This window comes from Adelges cooleyi, unplaced genomic scaffold (assembly GCF_023614345.1).
Source record: "Adelges cooleyi isolate 19-005CV unplaced genomic scaffold, UGA_ACOO_1.1 ACOO_flye_CR_arks_rails_tigmint_CR_PRNA_574, whole genome shotgun sequence".
Lineage (NCBI taxonomy): Eukaryota > Metazoa > Arthropoda > Insecta > Hemiptera > Adelgidae > Adelges > Adelges cooleyi.
Genome location: NW_026096268.1, coordinates 1,502,711 through 1,526,616, shown reverse-complemented (window position 1 = coordinate 1,526,616; position 23,906 = coordinate 1,502,711). Strand labels below are relative to the sequence as shown.

General features: G+C 27.0%; 3 protein-coding genes across 4 annotated transcripts; 1 reads left to right on the top strand and 2 right to left on the bottom strand.

The window, feature by feature from the left end:
- Positions 1 to 601: 601 nt before the first annotated feature.
- Positions 602 to 8,909, bottom strand: LOC126843532 (4-hydroxybutyrate coenzyme A transferase). 2 transcript variants are annotated; one of them, XM_050581116.1, is made up of 9 exons: positions 8,603 to 8,909; positions 8,297 to 8,506; positions 5,087 to 5,239; positions 4,821 to 4,969; positions 3,286 to 3,376; positions 2,803 to 3,207; positions 1,687 to 1,824; positions 1,473 to 1,622; positions 602 to 1,033 (listed from the first exon to the last, which is right to left on the bottom strand). In XM_050581116.1, exons 2-9 carry the CDS (start codon positions 8,490 to 8,492, stop codon positions 849 to 851), a joined length of 1,467 nt encoding a protein of 488 aa, XP_050437073.1. In that variant the 5' UTR covers positions 8,493 to 8,506; positions 8,603 to 8,909; the 3' UTR covers positions 602 to 848. The 2 variants fall into 2 exon arrangements, with proteins under 2 accessions (XP_050437073.1, XP_050437074.1); XM_050581117.1 differs by having other exon boundaries at positions 8,297 to 8,501.
- A 909-nt stretch (positions 8,910 to 9,818) lies between these two features.
- On the top strand, positions 9,819 to 18,719 carry LOC126843530 (exosome component 10). The gene is made up of 14 exons (XM_050581114.1): positions 9,819 to 10,192; positions 11,111 to 11,244; positions 11,743 to 11,854; positions 12,843 to 13,120; positions 13,753 to 13,939; positions 14,009 to 14,152; positions 14,213 to 14,403; positions 14,464 to 14,620; positions 15,878 to 16,026; positions 16,098 to 16,260; positions 16,322 to 16,525; positions 16,879 to 17,088; positions 17,500 to 17,733; positions 18,528 to 18,719. Exons 1-14 carry the CDS (start codon positions 10,190 to 10,192, stop codon positions 18,582 to 18,584), a joined length of 2,223 nt encoding a protein of 740 aa, XP_050437071.1. The 5' UTR covers positions 9,819 to 10,189; the 3' UTR covers positions 18,585 to 18,719.
- A 231-nt stretch (positions 18,720 to 18,950) lies between these two features.
- On the bottom strand, positions 18,951 to 22,741 carry LOC126843531 (heat shock protein 60A-like). The gene is made up of 10 exons (XM_050581115.1): positions 22,566 to 22,741; positions 21,737 to 21,892; positions 21,422 to 21,674; positions 21,198 to 21,346; positions 21,004 to 21,127; positions 20,615 to 20,783; positions 20,162 to 20,369; positions 19,789 to 20,101; positions 19,545 to 19,723; positions 18,951 to 19,463 (listed from the first exon to the last, which is right to left on the bottom strand). The coding sequence occupies exons 2-10, from the start codon at positions 21,890 to 21,892 to the stop codon at positions 19,299 to 19,301; spliced, it is 1,716 nt and encodes a 571-aa protein (XP_050437072.1). The 5' UTR covers positions 22,566 to 22,741; the 3' UTR covers positions 18,951 to 19,298.
- Positions 22,742 to 23,906: the final 1,165 nt, after the last annotated feature.

The following is a 23,906-nucleotide window of genomic DNA, read 5'->3' as shown; positions in this document are numbered from 1 at the left end:
ATCTTAATAATTTTACCTAAAAACGCGATTTAAAGAAAGTTTCCACCTCTTCTAGGGGAAAGGGTGTATAATATTTGTTTGTTTTGTAAACATGGTAGTCCTATACTACTAATACTAATATCGATACTACGAAAGAACTTCATACAAATTTTGAACTAATTCCACTATTTTTCAAAAAAGTTATAGAGCGCTGTAATGATTTTGAAAATTAAGACCTTTCAGGTACCATTTGTGATCTATAGAGTTTTAAAAGATATCGCAGGTCCAAACACACAAAAAAACACATTGTAAGCCTAGGAGTATTGATCTATAAGCCTAATGCCCAAAGGAACTCAATAACTAATCAGAAAATTGAATAATAATGATACGTAAGAATAGCACATGTTATAACAGTATGTAACAGTAGTCAATCACAAAAAAAAAAAAAAATTAATTTTAGTAGTCAATTTTTTAGTTTATCTTTTATGGTTGAACTATACTAAATGTATTATTATGATTTCTGTTAAAATTATCTTATGTTTAAGAATAAATACAAATTATTTACATTCACAATTACAATAGTATTTATTTATTAGAACAGTTTCACACATTGGCTACTATTTATTAAACTTAGTACTATGTAGTATGCAAGTATATAATATATATTTAGCTATTTGCTATAAAAAGAACAATAGTATATTAATTTTGCCTTTAAATATACAATCCCATATTTTTTGTATGTATATTAATAAAACACATAAATACTTAATGTTTAGAATTCATATCATGTGTAAGACACTAATATTTAATTCAATTAATAAATAAGTTAATAATAAAAAGAAACAATAGTAAATAATACATTAAGGTTATTATGCACTGGGCATAACCTTTAGGCGATCAAACGACGCTTTTTCCAACCACTCCCTGTGGTCTGGATGGGCGACATTAATTAGTGCATGTGCTCGTTGTCTTAAGCTTTTTCCAAACAAAGACGCAACACCAAATTCAGTCACAACATAATGAGCATGAGCACTGGTGGTAACAACTGTAGCTCCTGAGAAAGAATTAAACATATTAACATTAAGATTATGCTGGTCAATTTGGATGTATTTACATTTTTTTTAAACTTTATTTAAAAGCGATTGACTTCAGTTAAAAAAATACTTTTTTTATTTAACCAATAATGTTGATTGTTCAGTATGGAATATATCGAAAATTTAACACAAATATCACATTATAACAAGTATATATACTTGTTATATTGTTGTTGGCAATCAAATGAAGCAAGTTGATTTTTTTCATTAATATACATGTATTTTGAGTGATGTAAGAACTAATTGGTAATAAGTCGGTAAGCAGCAATGGATACCATAACTTAAACGTACATTAAACGTATACAATAATAATCCAAAAATTTGACTTAACTACTACAAGAACCTCTTTTAAAAATGTACTTATCTTTATAAAATATATAATGATTATGTAAATATTACCTTCTTTAATTATTGGTACTATTTTGCTGGTAGGTACACCCCGTTCATCTTTAGTTTTGGGGTTAACAGAGCCTAGAGCAATAATTGGTTTGCCTTTGCCATCAAAGCCTTCAGCAGCTCCTCTAATGAAATCTACTTGTCCTCCATAACCTAAAACATAATTTTGAATCATTATTTCATTAACATTTCACTATATCAATAAAATTAAAAATACCTGAATACATTCTGTAACCAATAGATCCAGAAACAATTTGGCCAGTTAAATCAACTTCAATACACGAATTGATTGCAGTCATTTTTGGCTGTTGAGATATTATGTGCACATTGTTGGTATATGATACTTGTCTCATACCTACAATGTGTAATAACAAAATTATATTGTTGTTATATAATAAACATAATATACATTTTATTCATAGGCGTCAGCAGTCATTTTATGCAGAGTTTAAAACTCAAATTTGGAACCTACCCCTCCTTAATGGTAACCAGCATTTCTAACTTAATAAGAGACAATCTTTCCTAGAAACAACAAAAACCTAAAACCTCAAATTTTAAAATATTTTTACAAATATATAACCTAATTTTTTTTATTTTAGATTTTCTATCAGCCATATTATATTATAAGACCAATTGGATCACGGGTAAAACATTTATAATAGTATAATGCCATAATGGTATCTATATCACAAAAATTTAAAACAAATATATTATGGCACCATTGTAAAATCAGTTTAAATCTTGTAAAAAAAAAAGAGAAATATTAAAAAAAGAAATTAAACAAAAGTATATAAGAACACTTTACATTTTAAATGTAAAAAAAAAAGCAGTCAACTCTAATAACACAAAGGTAAAAAGGGTATGTGTTTGGTATAAGATACTTTATTTTATATTTTGTTTTTTAGAACAACTAAAATAAAATATGCAAGTACTATGTTAAGAAGGCGAAAAGTACACACTTAACTCACAGAGAGCAGGGTGTGTAGCTGCGCAACCTGTATTTCTATGATTATATTTATTAACACTGATTTAAAATGGTCACTTTTTATGTATGCACTATATATTATGTATCTTATACGGGCTGTACATGTGATTACAAATTTTTTAAATTACTTTTTTTAAGTAGAATTCTACTAGGTAAAATATTAATTACTATTTACGTTTTGATATTATTTCCAATTCATTGTTTTTACATAGTTAGTATTCATACTAACAAGTTTAATACAATTAGTCTAGTGTACTATGTTTGACCATGTTTATAACATAATATTGATTTTAGAAAGCACGTCTCCTAGTAAAGATCTACGAAGAAAATAATTTTTAAAAATCTTACAAATTAATGGATTGTTATCGACAAAATCATACAACTTCTGGTTTCCCATCAGAAAACTAGTAACAATTAGTCCACGGTCCAATTTTTTATTATGATTTGTTATGACTCCGGATCTGACTAAGTCTATAACTCCAATACTGAACATCTCAGAATGAATTCCCAAGTCTTTATGGTCTTTCAGACAGCTCAATGTGGCATCAGGTATAGCACCTATGCCCATTTGTAATGTAGCTCCGTCTTCTACTAGATTATCAGCTATATGCTTGCCGATAGCAGATTCAGTAGCCGTTGGTGCTTTATCACCATGAACTGGTAATTCGCGATCATGCTTGACCGCAAAATCAATGTGTGACTGATGAATAATAGCTTCACCAAAAGTACGCGGCATATGCTTGTTGACTTGGGCTAGAAAATCAAAAAAATTGTTAAAAATTATCTTTAAACAATTTATAACTATGATGATCATAAATTTTTATTTTTTACCAATGATCACTTTCGAATGACTTAATGCTGATCTTATACAATCAACACTTGTACCAAGACTACAAAAACCATGATGATCTGGAGGCGACACCTAAAAATATACAAATATTATAGTCATTAGAGTTATTAGAACAGACTTATTCTATTTAGTTCTGTGACATAAATATTTAATAATAATAATAATAACAGTGATTCTAAATTTGTTTTAATCACCACAAAGAACTTGAGACCTAGAACCCTATGAGACTTTAAAGTAATAATTATAATACATATTTAATATGTTCTTTTATTATGTTGTAAATAGATACAGTTTCTATTTATTTAAATAAAAATTATTTGTTTACTATTTTTAACAGTGATGAATAGTTTTTAGATTATATTATATATTAAGAGTCCATAGTTCAACCTTTCATCACAAATCAACTTAAATACGATTACAAGAAACACCTACTTTGTAGACTGGATATCTGACATAAATCATTAATATTAATATATAGATTATAAGTATATGTATTAAGTATAAGTTGATAAGTTGTGTTTAAATACAATCTATAATTGCTCAAAATCATTGTTTAAAATAATAAATTTTAACTTTTCAAGAAGCTAACACATCAAGGTCGGAAAATAGTGTGATCAGTATAGATTTAAAAAAATTATTATTATAGCTGAAAGTATTAAAATAACTTTCAAATAAATGTTTTGTTGCAAAATTGTAGATGCTAAAAACTATACAAAATTAAACAAAAAACATTTTTTAGAAAATGTGTTAATAATCGAGTTATTTGATTTTTGTTTTTTTTTTTAAATAAACAATTAATTACTAAAAATGTTAAAAAATTGATTGAAAAATGTGTTGTTTTGTAAAACAACAAAATTACAAGTTATTTGCAATAAATAAAATAAATTTATCACTCTGTAAACATGTTTATTATATAAACATTAAATATCACAATAAGTAAACAACAAAATATTTGTATATGCTATATGGCCACACTATTAGCCACTATAAAATATAATATCACTATCTGTTTATACACACACACACAGTATTGTTTTAATCATTTATTATTTATTAAATAATTATTTTATTAAAAGATCTAAGTCCTAAAATTACACCTATAACAGCAAAATGTATAGCTTGCTGTAATTTTAAGTAAAAAAAGTATTTATATTTTTAGGGTTTTTTTTTTTAAATTTAAAACAGAAGGTGAAAGCTCTCTTCATTTTTGGCCTTATTTGGCACTTTTTGGAAACAATTTTTAATCTACTTGATCTATATAAAGAAATTAGTTCAGTGGGTATCAGTTTAGACACAAAAATAGATTAAAAAAAATGTATACAAATAAAATCACATCATTGTAAAGCCAATATCTTCTTAGCTCCGCACTGAAGCTAAATACATAAAAAAGATTTTACTTAAAATATTAAAAATTCAACTAAAAATTAATGTATTTCTAGATGTTATCACTTTGTGTAAAATCAAACAAAAAGTATATTGAGAATAAAAAAGAATTAGTTAATTTATATGAACTTACAGTAATTATTGATACATCAACTGGTATGAGTTTACGTTCAAATAAATATGGTATATCATGCAGAAACAGTGGTATAGCATCTCCTCTGCCCTCATTAATGCACTTCCTCAGATTAGCACTTATAAAAAATGCTGTTGGTCTAAAAATGTCTTTAAAAATGTTCGAAATTCTATTTAAATACATTTTAATTTGAATTGGTAGTAATAACAATTAATAAATATCATTACCATAATAATTTTAAAATATAAAATATATTTAAATCAAACCTGCACACTCAGGTTCCGAATAAGGAGATTCAAATTCAGTGTGCATGCTACATACACGCACATTTTTCAGTTGCTTTTGTTTGCCATGATCAGTCATGCTACGCAGCACTTCAATAGGTGTACTAGCAGCACCGCCAACAAAAACAGTATCACCTATAAATTTATTAACAGTTATTTAGTAACAAAATAGATACCAAAATAAACTAGAAAATTAAAAATTAAAAATATAACTTGTTAATTATATTTGATATTATATATAACTACAAATAAATATTTTAGTGGTATTATAATATAATATGTGTTATTACCTAATACAATCAAACTAATCAATTAATTTTTAAAAATTAAATAGAGGATTTATTTTAAAGATGCGTAGTATACAACAGTAATAAAGTAAAGAAGAACTTACCGCACTATTCAAGTTTATATTGAAAATATTAATTTTTAACCTAACATACCATTCATAATTAACTATAATTTTTAAGTTGATTTTAAAATATAATGCAAAGATAAATGATGCGGAATAATATGCAAGTGATCCGATTATTTTGTACCCTTTATTAAAAACCCTTCATGAAATCAGTCGTCAATTTCGGACGTGGAGCTAACTATTATTGCTAACTTCTACTATATAAAATTAACCCTAACACTAAAAAAACGAAAATATTTTTTTTTTAGTGAAATGTATTATTTTGTGGTAGAACAAGAGGGCATGTTGATAAATAGGAGCATAAAAAGACTGTGAAGCAAAGGGTTGAGCTAGCATATAAACTATTTTCTTTGTCAACAAAATCAAATAACTTAGGCACTGAATTTTTTTCAAGCGGGATTTTGTCAAATTAATGAAGTCTGTATTTTCAAAATAATACTGACATAATTGCTTTGTTTATAATTTAAAAATATTTATAACCCAACCAATAAACCTATACCTAAATGTTTAAATTTGTTATTTATTTATAATTTTGATTTATTTAACTTATTTTTAATTATGTTTAGTTTAGAAATGTATACATTTTTACTATACTCATTACATGTGCTCTTTCCTTAATTATAAAAACTACAAATATTACCTCTCCCTGGGTTATATATCTATGTACCCTACCACCACTATACTCATGATTGAAATATTCAAGGTTGTTGCACATATACCCCTACTTCATCACATTTTGAATAACAAAAACATATGTCAGCGCAATAGACAGCCTATCAAAATCAAGTATAAAAGTATAAGGTAAAATATATAGTAATAATAAAGTATATAGTATAATTGATAGAAGATACTAATTTTAATAATACTACTTTATTATAAAGGGGGACTGAGTACTATTTTTATAGAAATTGTAACTAACTTTTAATAAAAAATATTCTGGGTACATGTTTTTTTTAAAGTAAAAACGTCCCCTTACTTTGATTTTTCCAATTCGAGTACTGTTAATTTCTCCAACAAATAATGTCTTTTGATTCCTTAGTTCTTTTTAAAGTTATATAATTATGTTCCTATTATTATTATGCTGTATGGTAATTAGCATCTTTGTATGAACTTGAAATATTATTCTAAATAAGTAGTTTTATTGTTTGCACCACTGGTTCCCTGCTAAAATATTAAAGGCCCTAACACTACTCAAAGATTGTCACTGTAAGTGTCTAATACACTTTTATGATATGTACGAGGAACTGAAAGGTCATCACTTATCACTAAATTATAATTGCATAAGCTATAAAAAATAAACAAAAGCTAAAAGGGTAAAACAATTTTATACTAGTAGATAGATTGCTTTAATACATTATGCTCTACAAAAAAAAAAAATGTTGAAAACCATATGCGTGTTAGGTCATAAATATTAGCATAATTTATGACTAATTAGTATTCAGTTTTCAATTATTACTAACACAAAATATTTAACTGGAGAATATTTAGATGTTATAAATGTAATCAATCAAATTTGTTCAATAAGACAGTAAGAGATACGACAACATTGAATATTTAAAATAATTTATTATTATGAATCATAATATTAAAAAGTTATTTAAGTACATATTTATCAAATGTGTTTTTATTTATAAATTAAATTGTATTGATAATTTTATGTTATTTAACATGTTATTATTATTATAGTTATGTAAGTGATCATAAGCATTAAAAGATGTCATAATAAATGCTTTATTTGTATCGCTAACTGTAGAAAGTAGACAAGTACAATTTTCTAATTGTTCATGAGAGGCAAAAAAACTAAATATAAAAATGACCACTTTCTGTTGTGAACTCTAAATTCCTAATAAATTACCTCTGAAATATGTTTGTATTATTACTATAAACATAGTCCGTGCAGGCCATAACTAGGTCATTTGGAAGAAAATCACTATCTTAAAAAACTTATAACTTATACAAATGCATAGTGCAAAAAAAGACCACTAAGGGCTGGCAATATGGGACATCAGCAGTAATTGTCATAATGTTTAGTGCACGCACACTCATTATCAGTATTAAACACGATCTTTAAATGTCTGGACCTTCCAAACCAAATGGTTAATAAAAAAAAAAAGGTGTGGTAATAAAGTATATTTATAGTATACTGGTATTTTAATTAAGGGTAGCTGTAGTTCTAGCATTTATTATTTTTTGCTTGGATACTGTAAAATAAATGTAATTTAAAACTTTAAGACCACTTCTGTCAGTGGTACACACGAGGTGGTATCAGTGGGAACAAGGCTTATATTGCTGGTGCCACTTATATAAATATATCTATATATTTCACACCATAATGAAACATTTTGTAAATTGCAGCTTGTATTAAAATGTCATTACAGCAAAACTATGTTATCTTTGTGCGTTACACATAGTTTGTAGAATATATGAAAATCCTTGAACTATAGTTTAGTTAAAGAGGAATAATTTATGTAATTACCTTGGGAATAATATTATTTCATTTTTAAAGTAGTCATGATATTAAACATTAAAATTTTAACTTCTGTTTTATATTCAACTTTGAATAATATCCATCTTTTATTTATACAAAATACTGAGGTGTAGCTTAGCAGTGGGTCTTTTTTTATGTTATCTAATGAGCCGATAATTTGGATCTATTGCTACCACTTCCAAAGAGAAAATTTATAAATAACATAAATGTAATTATTTTTTAAGAATCTTTCCATCTGGATATTCTACTGATACAATATCTTAGTAATATACATTAAGATACAAGAACTCACCAGATTTAATGCATTGAACAGCTTCATCAGCCGATACCCATTTTGGTTCACGATCTAGAATTTGAGATACTTGAGGTGTATATGTGAAATAAGATTTTGAATTAGTTCCATTGCGAACAATTGTACTCCATATTTTCTTTGAGCCTTGATTTCCAACAGTAAATCGAAAGCCAATTCTGTTTATAGCTGATGCCATAATTTTTAACTAAACTTAATAAAATACAATAATGTTTACACTAATTAAATAATTTGTTAATATAATTAAAAAGTTAAACCATATTTAAAGATAATTTATAAGCAACTTACAAATAATAATTATTCAAGAAAAAAATTAATTCGTAAATAGTTTTTCGTAGGTTCAAAAAGTAGAGACCAGTAGACTAATATGTGTTAATGTAAGCTAAATAACAAGTTAGTCAGTTAATAGGTATGCTGGCACTGCATTTGTTACGATTAGTGTAACTATTTAAGTAGCCGATAAAATTGTATTGTTGGGTAAGTCCAGTGACGTCAAGAAATTAATCTATTCAACTGAATTAGGTGAACTCTTCCTTCCTGGCAACCGAATTGGTACCGATGAGACAGGACAGTGCCAAGTCCCAAGAGAATGAGATATTAATCATTAATGTAAACACTTATGTTATTTTATCAGTCAACCCATACGAACAATATTACTATTGTAGTTTTCCGCGCCATCTAGTGATCTATCAATTAAAAAACTGTTCAATAATCTCAAGAAATATGTATAATTTAATACTTAATTACATAAATCTGTGAATACTGAATAATCCACAACTCGAATCATTTATTAAATGCTTGTATACTAAACAAATTAAATACTATTATTAGTAATTAGTAAATTGATTAAATATACATTTAATCAATGCTCGAATTCACGAATTAAATGTTCAACACAGAATTTATTTAAATCACAGCCATATCATTGGGTAAATAAAATTTGATTCTAATAAATTAATGACCATATTAATTTTAAGCAAAACAGGTATTAGCTGACAGCTTAGAAAAGATGAATATTAAATAATAATAATATTGGCTGACACGTCCTGACAGTATTATTATTTGTTTATTATGTTATAATATCCATGATTAAAATATACAAGATTATTGAATATATACACCCCTTTTTCATCTAATATTCGATGATAAAAACGAATATGTCACCGTAACGGGCAGCCAGTCAAACAAGTATTTACGTACACGGTAAAATAATTATTTTGTAGTAATAGAAAAATGTATAAATAGTTATATATATATATATAGTTACAGTAAAATCGATATGCCGTAATTTTATTTCTGAGAGCATCGAGATAATAAATATACTTTTTATCTTGATGCATAAAAGATAACACCACTCTAACCAAAATCCATAATATAATATTTAGAATAACATAGGTAAGTCAGTAATTTGTGATAACTCCAAAATGACTATCGATGTTATTGAGTCGCCATATTGTGAATACTGTTAATACGTATTCCTGACATACCACTCCTTCATACTTGTTTATTTTGCCATCCACGGACACACATTATGTTCGCACGCGGCATGCATCTTCATTCTTCCTCAACAATCTATATTCTTAACTAAGGTGACAGCCGACAGGTGCATGAAATATGATATTCTTATTTCTATTTTCTTAAGATATATTATATCTTAATTCGTGCTCAGCTATCAAAATAATACAATTTAATGTATAATATTTCATGTAACTACTAAATAGTGCAAGTTTTCTATGGTTTACATGTGTTCGCATGGTTTTATGAAATTTATAACAGGAGTCAGGAAGTTATAAGAATAATAATCTAGCCAAGAAAAAAAATATTGTTTCTTTACAAAGGATTAACTAGGATAATTCGTATTATAAATATTGAACAATGGTAAGCTTACACATTTTTATACTTGTATACTAATTAGTAATTATTATTAAAACACTAATGAGTAATAAATGTTTCCTGTTCAGTACATCTTGAGTCCGTTCCCTCATTACGTTTTCACGTAAAAGTGGTAGGCGAACGGGCTCAAAATGATTTGTACGGGTTTTTATAAATTTTAACTTTATATTTAATAAGTATATTATTCTGATATTAATACTAAAAATGAAAGGAACAAATGTACTCTACCGGGCCTTTTTTGCCGATTTACAGTGTTTTTTACGCTGATTTCGAATTAGAAATCCGCAGATTCTTCTAGTTCAAAAGTTACAGTTGCGCAAGGTGCGGGGGACAGCACCTGTTGATGCCATTATGCATCGTGCTATTATCTATACAGAGTATTTTTTGGCATTCGCTTCCTCGGCTTCGCTCTGCTAAACTAAAAATATCCTAGGTTTGTAGGCTACAGTCTAGTAGGAGGTCACAGGATTAAAGTTATTTGTTATGTAAAAAACTAAACATGATAATTGTCACTGCGCTGCTGTAAGTGTATTGTGCCCCAGTACAATACTAAGTGTATTGTGCCCCAGCACAAGCGCGCGGCATCGACAAATGCCGTCCCCCGAACTTTTACAAGCTGTAACTTTTAAACTAGAAGAGTCCACAAATTTCTGATTTCAGATTCGAAATCAGCATAAAAACACTATAAATTGGCAAAAAAAAGGGTGCTCGGTAAAGTGCATTAATACCAAAATAAATCAGGTGACTAACAGAGGGTTAAATAAGCGATTAATTTAAGGTGTAACAACGATAAACTTTTTTAATTATTGTAAATTAATTTAGTTTAATAGATTATAAAATAAAATACTTATAACTAACAAGTAATTTTTGATTATCCAATAACATCTAATTTATTTTTCTTAGAATGACTTTACGACAATTATTGAAGGAACAAAGGCTTCTAACAGTTTGCCATCGGGCGTCAATTGGAACTTCTATAGCAGTTATCCTAAGTTTATGAAAACAATGTCTACAAGACAAACACATATTCTGAAATTGTAAGTTTTATGTATACATATATTTATAGTGTACCATGAGGTTTTTACCTATTAGGATTTTACCTACTACAAACATTTTTAATTTAGTTTATTTTAACTATGTTAATATTTGTGCTTTATTGCTGGACTATTTCATAATTTATTTTACTTTATACAACCAAAAGAATTAAAAATGTCATTTATATTTTAAGAGTTGTGTAACTCTTTTAACATTACCTGCTGTACTCTCCTTGCCTAGACATTTATATGGTTCTAACTCAAGAATTACTTCTTTAAAACTGGTAACATCTAAACAATCAAACATTTTATTTAGTTAACCATTTTTACTATACAAGATTTCAGAATTTCAGTTATATTACAAAACATGTATTACACAAAATTGAATAAAATAAACTTTTATTTACACAAGATATAATAATAGGTAGGTGTTCTTAATGAATACCTGTATAAGTTATTAAAAATTATAAAATATAATAAATCATAGTTGTTGTTATTTAGATTGTCTGCTTTATTGAAAAATCAAAGAATTCAAGGGAACATCAGAGAATGTGACAATGATAGTAAATTTCAATTAATTGAAGATGGCAATGATACAATATTAGATAGAGTGGTAAGAGACTGAACCTTATCTTTATTTTATTAAAAAAAAAAAATTAACTAAATTTTTTTCTCATTGTCTGCTGTAGCCTCAGGCTTAAGTGATTTATATACAATTAACTTTTTTTTTTTATCACGATTACAATAATCTACTACGCACATCCCATAGTGTTAAGGACTGTATTATTTATCCTCTATATTCAGCAATAAAATTGCGCAAAATTTGTTGCTAATAACTCAAAAGTTTACATTCGTCATCCATTGCTGTAGAATCAATACTGAAAAACTGTCATTATGTACCTCACACAATTAAATACTGAATATTCATTATCTGATTTTTCCATCAGTCATCAGTATTATTTTTGAATTTGACAGTACATCACTACTTACATTACATGATCAATAATACTTTTAGTATCTGAAGTATCAATAATGTTGATTTTGTAAGGGAGTTTTGTAGTTTCAGAGATCATATATTGTTACCTTAACTTTAAAGGGCAAAAAAAAATGTTAATAATTTTAACTTATTTTTAGGGAAATTTATATAAGATTTAATTTATGATTATTATGTTTAATAATTACCATTAAATTAACAATTGAATCACTGTTTGTAGAAAATACACGAGTCAAGAATATCAAACTGTTGGGAATTTAAAAAAGACTGATTTATTTTTAATGTTTTTTTTTTCACCAATTAAAATTCTTGTTTGCTGGCCTATTAAATACCCTCTTTTCTTATAAAATTATAGTCAAGTAAAAGTACTTGATTACTACTGACATTTCTTTTTTCATTTTAAATCAATTGGAGGTAAAGAGGACATGGATTAAAATTTCTCTAACCCTATTTAAAGACTGTTATAAACATATAATATATGTAATAACTAATATGTATTGTATCATCTATAAATAATAAATAATTTTATATAAATATAAATATAGTCTCTATAACAAAGTATATTAATTACAGTTTGACATTTTTGTAACAATATAATTATTTTTAGAATCATAATGTTGATTGTTTGAATGGGTCATTCAAACATGATGATGTATTTATTATGCCTAAACGTTTATTATCTAATAATGATTCTGGTGATAAACTTCAAGTCAACATCAAAAATAAAGTATTAGTACATGGACGTATTGTTGAAAGACCTCAAATCAAATTTAAAGTCAAAGTGGACAATCGACCTGTACCTTTCAAACCACTTTTACAGAGTAAACCTAATAGTAAAACACCATTGAATTTATGTTTGGAAACAAATGTAGAAGGAATTATGTAGTAAGTATTTATTTTTAGATCTATAACAACTTTTTTTTTTTATATGTCAAAAAGATAAAAGATAGTCAAAATGATTTACATTTTGACAGATTTTATGTAATCAGTAATGTTACCAAAAATGTTTATCGAGACTAAATGTTATAATCGCTGGTGATTAATTTACCCCAATCTGTCCCTGATTTGATTATTAATTTGTCAAATCTTTGTAATCCTTACTGAACAAATTTCACTAAATTACCCTGGCATACCTTTTCAAGTATTAAATTAAAATGGAACCAAAAACAAATACTCAAAACATTACTTTTGTTTAAAAAGTCTAAAACAACTATCCTTAAGAAATAGCCGATATTAAAATATTAAAAGTGATATTTAACTAGAGATAATATGTCTTTTACTCTAAATTTATTCCAATTTTAAATTTAACTGATAAACAATGCAATATTTGAGATCTGCTCAAGATTGAACATTTTTTAATCTAAGCTAAAATCAATGATACCAAAAACAAGAATTAAAGTGTCTGGCAAATTATTGGTTTTAAAAAAAACTTTTTTTAACTCGCTTGATTTTAACAAATATTTGTTTTGAATTGTTAAACTACAACTGTTCTGAAACTTACTGGGTTTTATTATTAGTTACAAACATCCATATGAAACCGAGTTGCTAGAGTTTAAAGTACCCGAAGAACATTTAAAAGTTACTATTGCTATAAAACCAGAATCACTAGATAAAACAAAATTTGTCGAAGTATTTACTGAAGATCAACTGAGCTTGATGATTTCAGAGTTGAAAAGTGTTCGAGAACTGGCTATAGATTTAGAGGTTGGTGTTTTAATTTTATAAATTATATTTTTATTTAATTCATTTTTTAACAAATTTTTAACTATTTAGGCACATAATTATCGCTCTTATCAAGGATTCACATGTTTAATGCAAATATCAACAAGAAATGCAGATTATATTATTGATACATTAGAACTGAGAGATAAGATGCATGATCTAAATGAAGTACTGACAAACCCTGCTGTAGTTAAAGTAAATTATTAAAATACAAATATTTGTAAATCTTTGAAAAAAATTGATTTTCTATCTTAGGTATTCCATGGGGCAGACAGTGATATTTTGTGGCTACAAAGGGATCTTGGCCTTTACATAATAAACATGTTTGATACCTATCAGGCGTGTAAAATATTAAATTTCTCTAGAAAAGGACTAGAATTCCTTTTGAAACATTATTGTGGTGTGAATGCTGATAAGTCATTTCAATTATATGACTGGAGAACGAGGTATAAATATTATTAAACCTCTTAACACTGTAGTTTATTATATTTTTCTATTTTTTTTAGGCCACTTTCTGAAGAGGCTAAACATTATGCTCGTTGTGATACACATTATTTGCTTTATATTTATGATATGATAAAAAAAGATTTAAAAGCTATGTCTAGCAAACATAATGATTATGTTGAACTAACATTTCAACGAAGTACTGATGTGTGCAAAACGGTTAGTATTGATTAATTAAACTAAGTAAATTATATTCAAACCTAGTTATTATTCAAATAATAATAAAATTGTACTTTTATTTAAGTGGCAAGCTCTTATTTTTTATTAACAGGAAATATAGGCACTCATTTTAAAGAAAAAATGATTTAATAAATTTCGACCATGACAAATTATTTTAGGTTAATCTGTTTAAGCTTCAAGGTATTGTGTTTATCATATACAATTTTTTCTATGAGTAATAGGCTTTTTGTTAGTATTAAATGACTGTACGGTAAAAGCTCTTACGCCTTGTAGAGTAGTTAAATTTAGTGCCTGTGATTTTAAACGTGTAATTTAAATACACGTGTACACGAAACCCGTGTAATTAACATACACGTGTATTTAAAAAAATGTATTTTGTCAAAAATGTTAGTTTGAGTTAACGTATTGACACAATTATACTTGTGTTTGAGTTTGTATAATTAAATAGACGTGATATTAAACGTAAAACTAAAATTAATAACAAAAATAATTTTTTTGAATACACGTGTATGTTAATTACACGTGTTTCACGTGTAATTGAATACACGTAATAGGGACCTCTAGTTAAATTACAATAGCTGTTTAATTGTTGGTATGAAATAGAATTCCTACAGAGTTCATTAGACTTTAATTTTTGATTGCTACCAAAAATCAAGGGAACATAAGTAAAAAACTTGTGAAAATTAGTCGTATTTAAACTCTAATTAAAGTTTTTAGAAATAGAATACATTTCTCATTCTCTCTCCAGTCTCCTCTTTTCAAAAAATAGAAGTTATTGTAGTCAAAGAAATATTTCGTAAGGTATGAGAGTTTATTTCGTATGACCTGTTTTTACTCATAAAAACAAGCTGCTCACAAGACCTTAAACGAATTAAAATCAATTTAATAATTTTTTAGTTAAATGAAAATAGCTTTAATAATTCAAATTAGAAAAATACATAAATAAAGTATTATTTAAAAAATCATCATGCAACTTGTTGAAAGCCCGCTGCTGTAGCTCCTTTTCTTAAGACAGTTCCCTAGCCAGCAAACAGAACTGCCTGACCGAGTGTTGAACCGTTGACCTTTGACAGTGAGCACAAACAAATTTACCCTTACCCACATAGCTATTCGTCCTCCTCATATTATTTCTAACATTTTGTTATGTGCAAAATAAAAATGTTTTTCAAATAACCAATTTTATTTTTCTAAATATATATATATATATATATATATAAATCTTTATTGTATTTTTAGAGGTATGAAATAAATATTCTTCAAGATGATAGTCACATGAGTATGTACAAAAGAAGCAAAAAGCTATTTGATTTACAACAAATGTATGCTTTAAAGGAATTGTATGCGTGGCGAGATAAAATTGCTAGAGAATTAGATGAGAGCCCAGGGTAAAATTTTAAAAATTAAATAAAATGTTTTATTACAATTTATGAAAAATAAAAGACATTTTATTGTATAGGTATGTTTTACCAAATCACATGCTGATTAAGATATCAGAAACATTGCCAAAAGAATTTGCTGGAATATTAGCTTGTTGTTCGCCAATACCACCGTTAGTTAGACAGTGCTTGCATGAAATTAATCATATCGTAAAAAAAGCTAGAGAACAATCATTTGAAAATGTAAGTCATTAATTTATTTAGTTTTGTCTCTACCTATTTAATTGTTTGGTTTTTTTATTAGATAGAAAAATATGTAGAAAACCATAATCTTCCACTAAATACTGTCCAACATAAAGACATTGACATGTTAAGCTTACATGATTATTCTAAAGTATGCGGAAGTGTTACTGACACTTTGCCTACATTATTGGATGACAAAAATTATGATTCAGTAGAAGAGCTATCAGAAGTTTTGATTACACCTTATGGTATCAGTGTTTTTCAGGTAAATAAAAATATAACTTTTATCATTGTGTAAATTATATTATACAATATATGCTTAATGATTTTATATAATATACATGAGCAGAACGAGACTAGTTTTAGGGTGTGCTCCTAACTGGATAAAATAAATGTTCTATTTATTGTATCAGTTTGGTTGTTTGGATTAATAAATACAGAGATTTCACAACTTGTAATGTTTATATAATGTAATAACAAACATTTTTCTCGGATTTAAAAAATATTTTGACAGTAGATGTTCAGAGTGTGCTAAAGCATGCATGGTACACCTTGTAGCTCCTAAGATATTATTTGTTTTGAAGAAAATGTTTATGACAACTGTGTTTTTTATTCCAGAATATTAAGAAAAAACAAAAAAATTGTGAAGCATTCACCAATTTTATTTTCAAACGTCCGTATGATATGTATGTAAAAACTTTGGAGTATAAAATGGCTAATAAAAACACTAAAATCGAAAATGATACTGTAGATACTAATAAAACCAATGCAAAAAACTTAAGTGTACCGATGGATTGTCCAGACAAAATTCTTTTCCGATTACCAAAAGTAATAATTATTTATTTGATTTTAGAATTAAGTTGTTATTTATGTTGTTAGAATGCTAGGAGGTTACATAAACTAAAAGGATTTAAACATATCTAAATTATTTAGTGATTATTTGAACATTAAATAGTGGTTCTGTGATTAAACTTTAATTATGTCAGTAAAAATTACCAATTAATCTATAGATACAAGTATTAGTATTGATGATTCAATACCAAATTTCCAATAATAACTTGTAAATTTAAATCATGTTTTTTTAACTAAATTGTGTATGATACAATATTTTCAAAAACCATATCATATTTACTATTTTTTGTATGATAGTTTTGTTAAACATTTAAAAGTAAAAACATTTTTATTGTTTATTTATTTTTTAATTAATAAATGTAATATTCATACTTCTTGATTTTTTAGAAAAAAGAAATTAAACAAGAATCTACATGCGACATAAAGATTGTAAAAGAAGAAATACCAGAGCCAGAAAATTTAACAAATAATGAGAGCAGTGTATCTTCAGATAAACCTGACATAGAAGGCGTTTTGAGTAAAAAACCTAAATTTGTAGCTCATGACTACAGTAATACAAACTTTTCAAAATTTCATAATCAATCAAAAGATGTTTTGTATATTACTAAACGACTTCAACGGGTAATTATTATCTCTTGAATTAATTTGTATTTGAAATTAATCACAGTTAATCAATTGTTTAACCATTTATTTTATGCATATACAGTGTGATCTATTTAACAATTTAGGACACCTATTTTCAAACATTTTTATGTCTCGTTTTAAAATTTATAAGATTACTAAATATTTACCTTTTTAGTATTTTCAAGAACTCTTAACAACTTTTGAAACTTAAATGGTTAAGGTGCCTCACACTAAAGTTTATTAAGGCACATTGCATAGGCAATTTTTTGCTAAAATAACATTTTAACATTCATAATATTTGTATAATAACATTTATAATATTTGTATCTATTTTGTTAATTCATTTTTTTTTTTCAACTTTTATTACGCATTTAGGATTTATTTTTGTAAAAAATCATGTTTCTAGTTCAAACGTACTAAGAATTCTTCGATGTAAGTTTTGAAAACATTTGAATTCTTCATAACATTTTTAAGGCAATGACTGTGACACTATTTTAAAATTATTTTTAGCTAATTAATTATTTCAATGTAAAAAACTGTATTTTTAACTTTTTTAAACTGAAATAATTAATGAACAAAAAATAATTTTAAAATTTTACCGTAGTCATTGCCTTTGAAAGTGTTAAAAAATAAATGTTTTTTCAAAACTTAAATCAAAGTATTCTTAGGAACAGTATGTTTGAAATAAAATGTGTTGTTTTAGACCAGGTGTAGAGGCCCCTTATTATATTTTATTAACTTTTTAAATTAAGAATTTTCTGAAATTTTTTTATCAAAAATATTTTTTGCAGAAAAAAAATAAATCTACTAAGAAGAGCAAGCCAAAGCGATTACAGAAAACTGTTTAGATTTAAATTGCTGATTACGAAAAGGAAATATCACTAATTTGTAATTAAGAGTTCAACAATTGACTACATATAAAAATTGACTTTTTGTGTAACCTGATTTTTTTCAGAAAATAAAAATATTCTATAATTACACTAGCGTTTGCAATTGTTTTTCAATACAATGGTTTATTTTTGTATAATCTTCGTTTATTCTTCTGTAAATGACAGATTGTTATTAATAAGAGATGGATCTAACCTGATATTTTTTTTTTAGTAGAATTATATTGTAAATATTTAAGTAGTGGGTAATTATAAACAAATCGCCAAGAAACCAGGCTTTCAAAAAATAAATACATCAATAGATGACAATCAAATTAGAAACAAAAATTGAACTATCGATAGTAATGTTTTATTTTAATGACAATAAATTGTGGGAATAAAACAATTACTTTTTCATTGTTGGAATGAAGTAGATGCCCTTAAAAACAATTTGTACAATTTGTATCTAAATATCTATGCAATAGATAATGTCTAGTACATGACCTAATGGAACATGTATTCCATTCACAATATAAATTCTAAAACTGTAAATATATTTTTATTTATAATGTATATAAAAAGCAATAGTTTTTTTCACTAATAAATTTGATTCTTATAAAATACAACATTGAAAACAATATAAAAACTACAGTAGAAAAATAAATGTCAGTCTTGGTTGCTTGGCATGTATTCTTCTTACATCATGCCTCCCATTCCTCCCATTCCGCCCATACCACCCATTCCACCCATACCACCTCCTGGTAATGGCTCATCCTTTTTCGGTAATTCTACGACTACTGCTTCTGCTGTGGTTAAAAGGGAGGCTACACCAGAGGCATCAGTCAAAGCTGTTCTGACAACCTACAATAACAAAAAAAAAAAGAAATAAATAGCACCAGTAAAATTATATAAAGATATATTGAAATGTAATATAATATTTACTTTTGTGGGATCGATAATTCCTTTATCGATCATGTTAACATACTCGTCATTCATAGCATCATAACCAAAGTTATCTTTGCCTTCTAAAACTTTAGCGACTACTACACTTCCGTCTACACCTGCATTTCGGGCAATTGTCATGCATGGCATAGTTAAAGCTTTGCGTATAATTTCAACCCCTGTACATTTATAAAATGTAATTAAACTTACGAACCATATTACAATAATAATTAATTACACATACCAATTTTTTGATCATCATTAGACACCTTAATACTGTCCAAAACACTAGAACAACGGATGAGAGCAGTTCCACCTCCAGGAACAATACCTTCTTCAACTGCAGCACGAGTTGCATTTAAAGCATCGTTTACACGATCTTTTTTTTCGTTAACTTCCACTTCACTACTACCACCAATTTTTAGGACAGCTACACCAGAAGCTAACCTAGCAAGACGTTCTTGCAATTTCTCTTTTTCATACTCGGATGTAGTATCTTTAATTTGATCTCTGATTTGTTCAGCACGACGTTCTACTTCAGATTGTATGCCTTTACCCTATAACATAATTCCAATTAATTCAAAAACTATTAATTTCATTAGTTGCAAAATTATTACTTTTAGGAGTAATGTATCATCTTTGGTAATGACAACTTCCTTGACTTCACCAAAATCATCAGCTTTGATATCTTCAATTTTCAATTCATTTCCTTCTTGTCCAAATACAATACCACCAGTTGCAATAGCCATATCAGTTAATGTTGCCTTGCGGTTATCACCAAAACCTGGAGCTTTTACTGCAGCAACATTAAGGCCAATTTTCAATCTTAAAAAAAAAAACAAGACAAATTACCATTTAATTTATTATGCTGTTATGTTATCATTCAAAATTAACTGATTTCAATATCTTCAACAACAAAAAAATATATATATTGAAAATTAGCAGTTTTGTAGACAACAAAAAAAAGTTTAAATTTAATAGATATTAGACATTTCTACATTCAGTCTATGGTAGTTCATTACATATTCTTAAAAATAGCAATAGTTTAATTTTCCAAATCAGAATATTACCTGTTTAATACAAGCATTCCAGTTACTTCACCATCCAAATCTTCAGCTACAATCACAAGGGGTTTGCGTTGGGCATTGGCCAATTCTAAAGCAGGAATTAATGACTGTGCAGATGAAATCTTTTTTTCGCTGAACAATACCAAAGCATCTTGAAATTCCACTTTGGCACCTAAAATATAATTAATAAAGTATATAATCTAAGTGTAAAGATACATTTTTTAAATTAAATTGATGGTACTTTATTAGTCAAAACATAAATTGTCATATATATTTATAACATTTTTCTTTTTTATTAAGTTAAGAAGAATAGTATAACCAAAATATTGCATATTAGCTGTATATGCAGTATGTTAATAGTATATACTCATACAAGGTTATTATCAACGTACCTTTGGCAGCATTAATGAAATATGGTGAAATATATCCTCTGTCAAATTTTAATCCTTCAATTACTTCTAATTCATCATCTAAGGTTTTCCCATCTTTAACAGTTATAACACCATCCTTACCTACCTATAAATAATCTATTATAATTATCTCACATTTAAAGATCTTTAATATTATATTAAGAAAATATCTTTACTTTTTCCATTGCAGATGAAATAAGTTTTCCAATGCTAGTATCACCATTAGCAGAAATAGTTGCAACTTGAGCTATTTCATCAGATGACTCTACTTTTTTAGACAAGGTGCCCAAATGCTGTTTTACAACATCAACCGCCAACATAACGCCTAAAAAATATTCCACAGTTTGATACATTATATTTGATAAATGGAAATAATTAAGGACTTTAGGACGACATTTACCTCTTCTTATTTCAACTGGGTTAGCCCCTTTAATAATCTTTTCAAAGCCTTCTTTTGCTATTGCCCTAGCTAGTACTGTAGCTGTAGTAGTACCATCACCTGCTTCGTCATTGGTGTTATTGGCTACATCTTGTACAAGTTTGGCTCCAATATTCTGAAATTTATCTTGCAGTTCAATACCTTTAGCTACTGTTACACCATCTTTTGTAATTTTTGGAGAACCCCAACTTTGCTCCAAAATAACATTTCGCCCCTGTAATAAAAAAATAATTATTAAGCAAATTCAAGAACTGTATGAATACTTTAGTAACTGACTTTTGGACCCATAGTAACTGCTACAGCATCAGCAAGTACATCAACTCCTTCAAGCATAAGTTTTCTTACTTCTGCACCAAATTTTATATCCTTGGCGTAGGTTCTAGATAAGTGTTTAGCAACATTGTTTTTTGCAATTTGTGATAAACGATACATCTAAAAATGTATTTAAAAAAATTTATAAAATTAAAATATATTATAGTAATTTTACTATACTTTTATTTTTAGACTAATAGGTCAATTTACAATTTTACAAGGACGGGGATTAATGGGGTGGTGGTTTTCCATTACTTTACACACCAGTTAGTTGGCCACTTCTTTCGCCAAACGGTTGCCCGCCCAGAGAGAGAAATGGCCAGCGACCAAGATTCATTCAATGGATAGTGCAGAGAAGACACTATAATACAAAAATCAAACGGTAGAGATAAATTAATTCATTTATATGAGAACCTTTTTTTTTAATATTTAAAGCCAGAGCAGCTGCAAACTAAAATTAATAAGATATTTACATAGTAGTTTAATATCTACTAATGGAGTAATAATTTCAAAAATGTATAAAAAATATTGGTTAAAATATCATTGGTGTAGTAATTTTGAAACCACATGTTAGTGTAAACTTCTATACGTACGACATTTACATTAATTCAAGAATTCATTAATTATAATTATTACATTTAATAATATTTCATTAAGATAAAGTAATCATACTTCTAGAATTACTTATTATTAACTAAAAAGAATCTAATGACCATTAAAGTTAAACGTAGGTTAACAGTTAAGCAATCAAAAACAAGTCTTATAAATAATAACATAAAAAAAAGTATCTTACTTCAAATTAATATTATTTAATATTTTCTGAAAAATAGTTATTTCGTGAAGTGGTGACAGATATGTTGAAGAATGAGAAAATTTACAATTACAAGATGTAAGCCCGTAAAATAGTGGATGAACTATTAAGTATTAACCGAATACGGAATAACGTTGCCGGCGAAACAATAAAATGTAAAAGGCCAGCAGCAGAAGCAATTATTTTATAGGCTAGGAAAGTTCTAGAAGAAGATAGACAGTGTGACCAACAGGCAAATATGATACATGAAAACTTTTTATAAGGTAAAAGTAAAAAAAAAACCCGCTCATTTTAAAACGGATAGATATATTAACATAATAATATGTAAGTGTATATATATATGTCGACATAGGTGATAATTGGACATAAATGTTTTACCTCTATAGCTTCTATCAACATTATCCAAAATATTAGAAAATCTTTCTTTAACGAAAATGCTGTTGAAAAATACAGACATTTTTCCACATTATAATAATACAATAGACAGTAGACACAAAAACTAAACAATTACGAATTCGTCAAGGCAGTTCATACAAAAAAAAAAATCTAGAGAAAAAGTTCAAATAAAAAAAAAATCTTCTTTAAACAATTCTACAAGTAAAGTATTATTAACATTTAACCTGAAACTTAAGTACATTCCTACGTTTAATAGCTGTCAAAAACAATTTGTTCAGAATTTTTAATGGGTTTATTGATTTACCACCCTTCATGACCAAACAACATACGCAGTAATATTTAAATAACTGACACCATTTACTATAAAACTTATAATACATGTTCATAGTATAGTCTTACATTACGTACCTCAAAATTACTAATTAGAGATGGTAATTGGTAAAGAATAGCCATCGCAATGGTTTTAGCCACGACATAGAGAGATGTCTTCTCTACAGTACGGTTTTAGTTATATCTGCTAAGTGGCAAATGCTAATCAGAATCAAAATTAACAGTGACTGGTATTTTTATTATTTTACTTTTCTTATAGCTGCACTATTACAACTGTTAACCGCCATCCAGATTACCGTGATTGCTACTGTCATACTAATTGCTAACACAATGACACTAATTATTATAGTTACTACGTCAGAAGTCTTACTCTATAAATATATAAGTATTATGGTCTTACTAGTCAGCTATTAGACACTAGTACTGCTAACTTTATATACGAAATAGCAATATGCCATTGCTAACAATATTACTAGAATTTTACCATCACTTACTACAAAATGATTAATAGTAATTGGGAGAATTTCCTATTGAGTCTTATGGGTTGAGACAACAATTTTAAATAATGACATGTTCTTTTTTTTCTTTTTTAAAGTA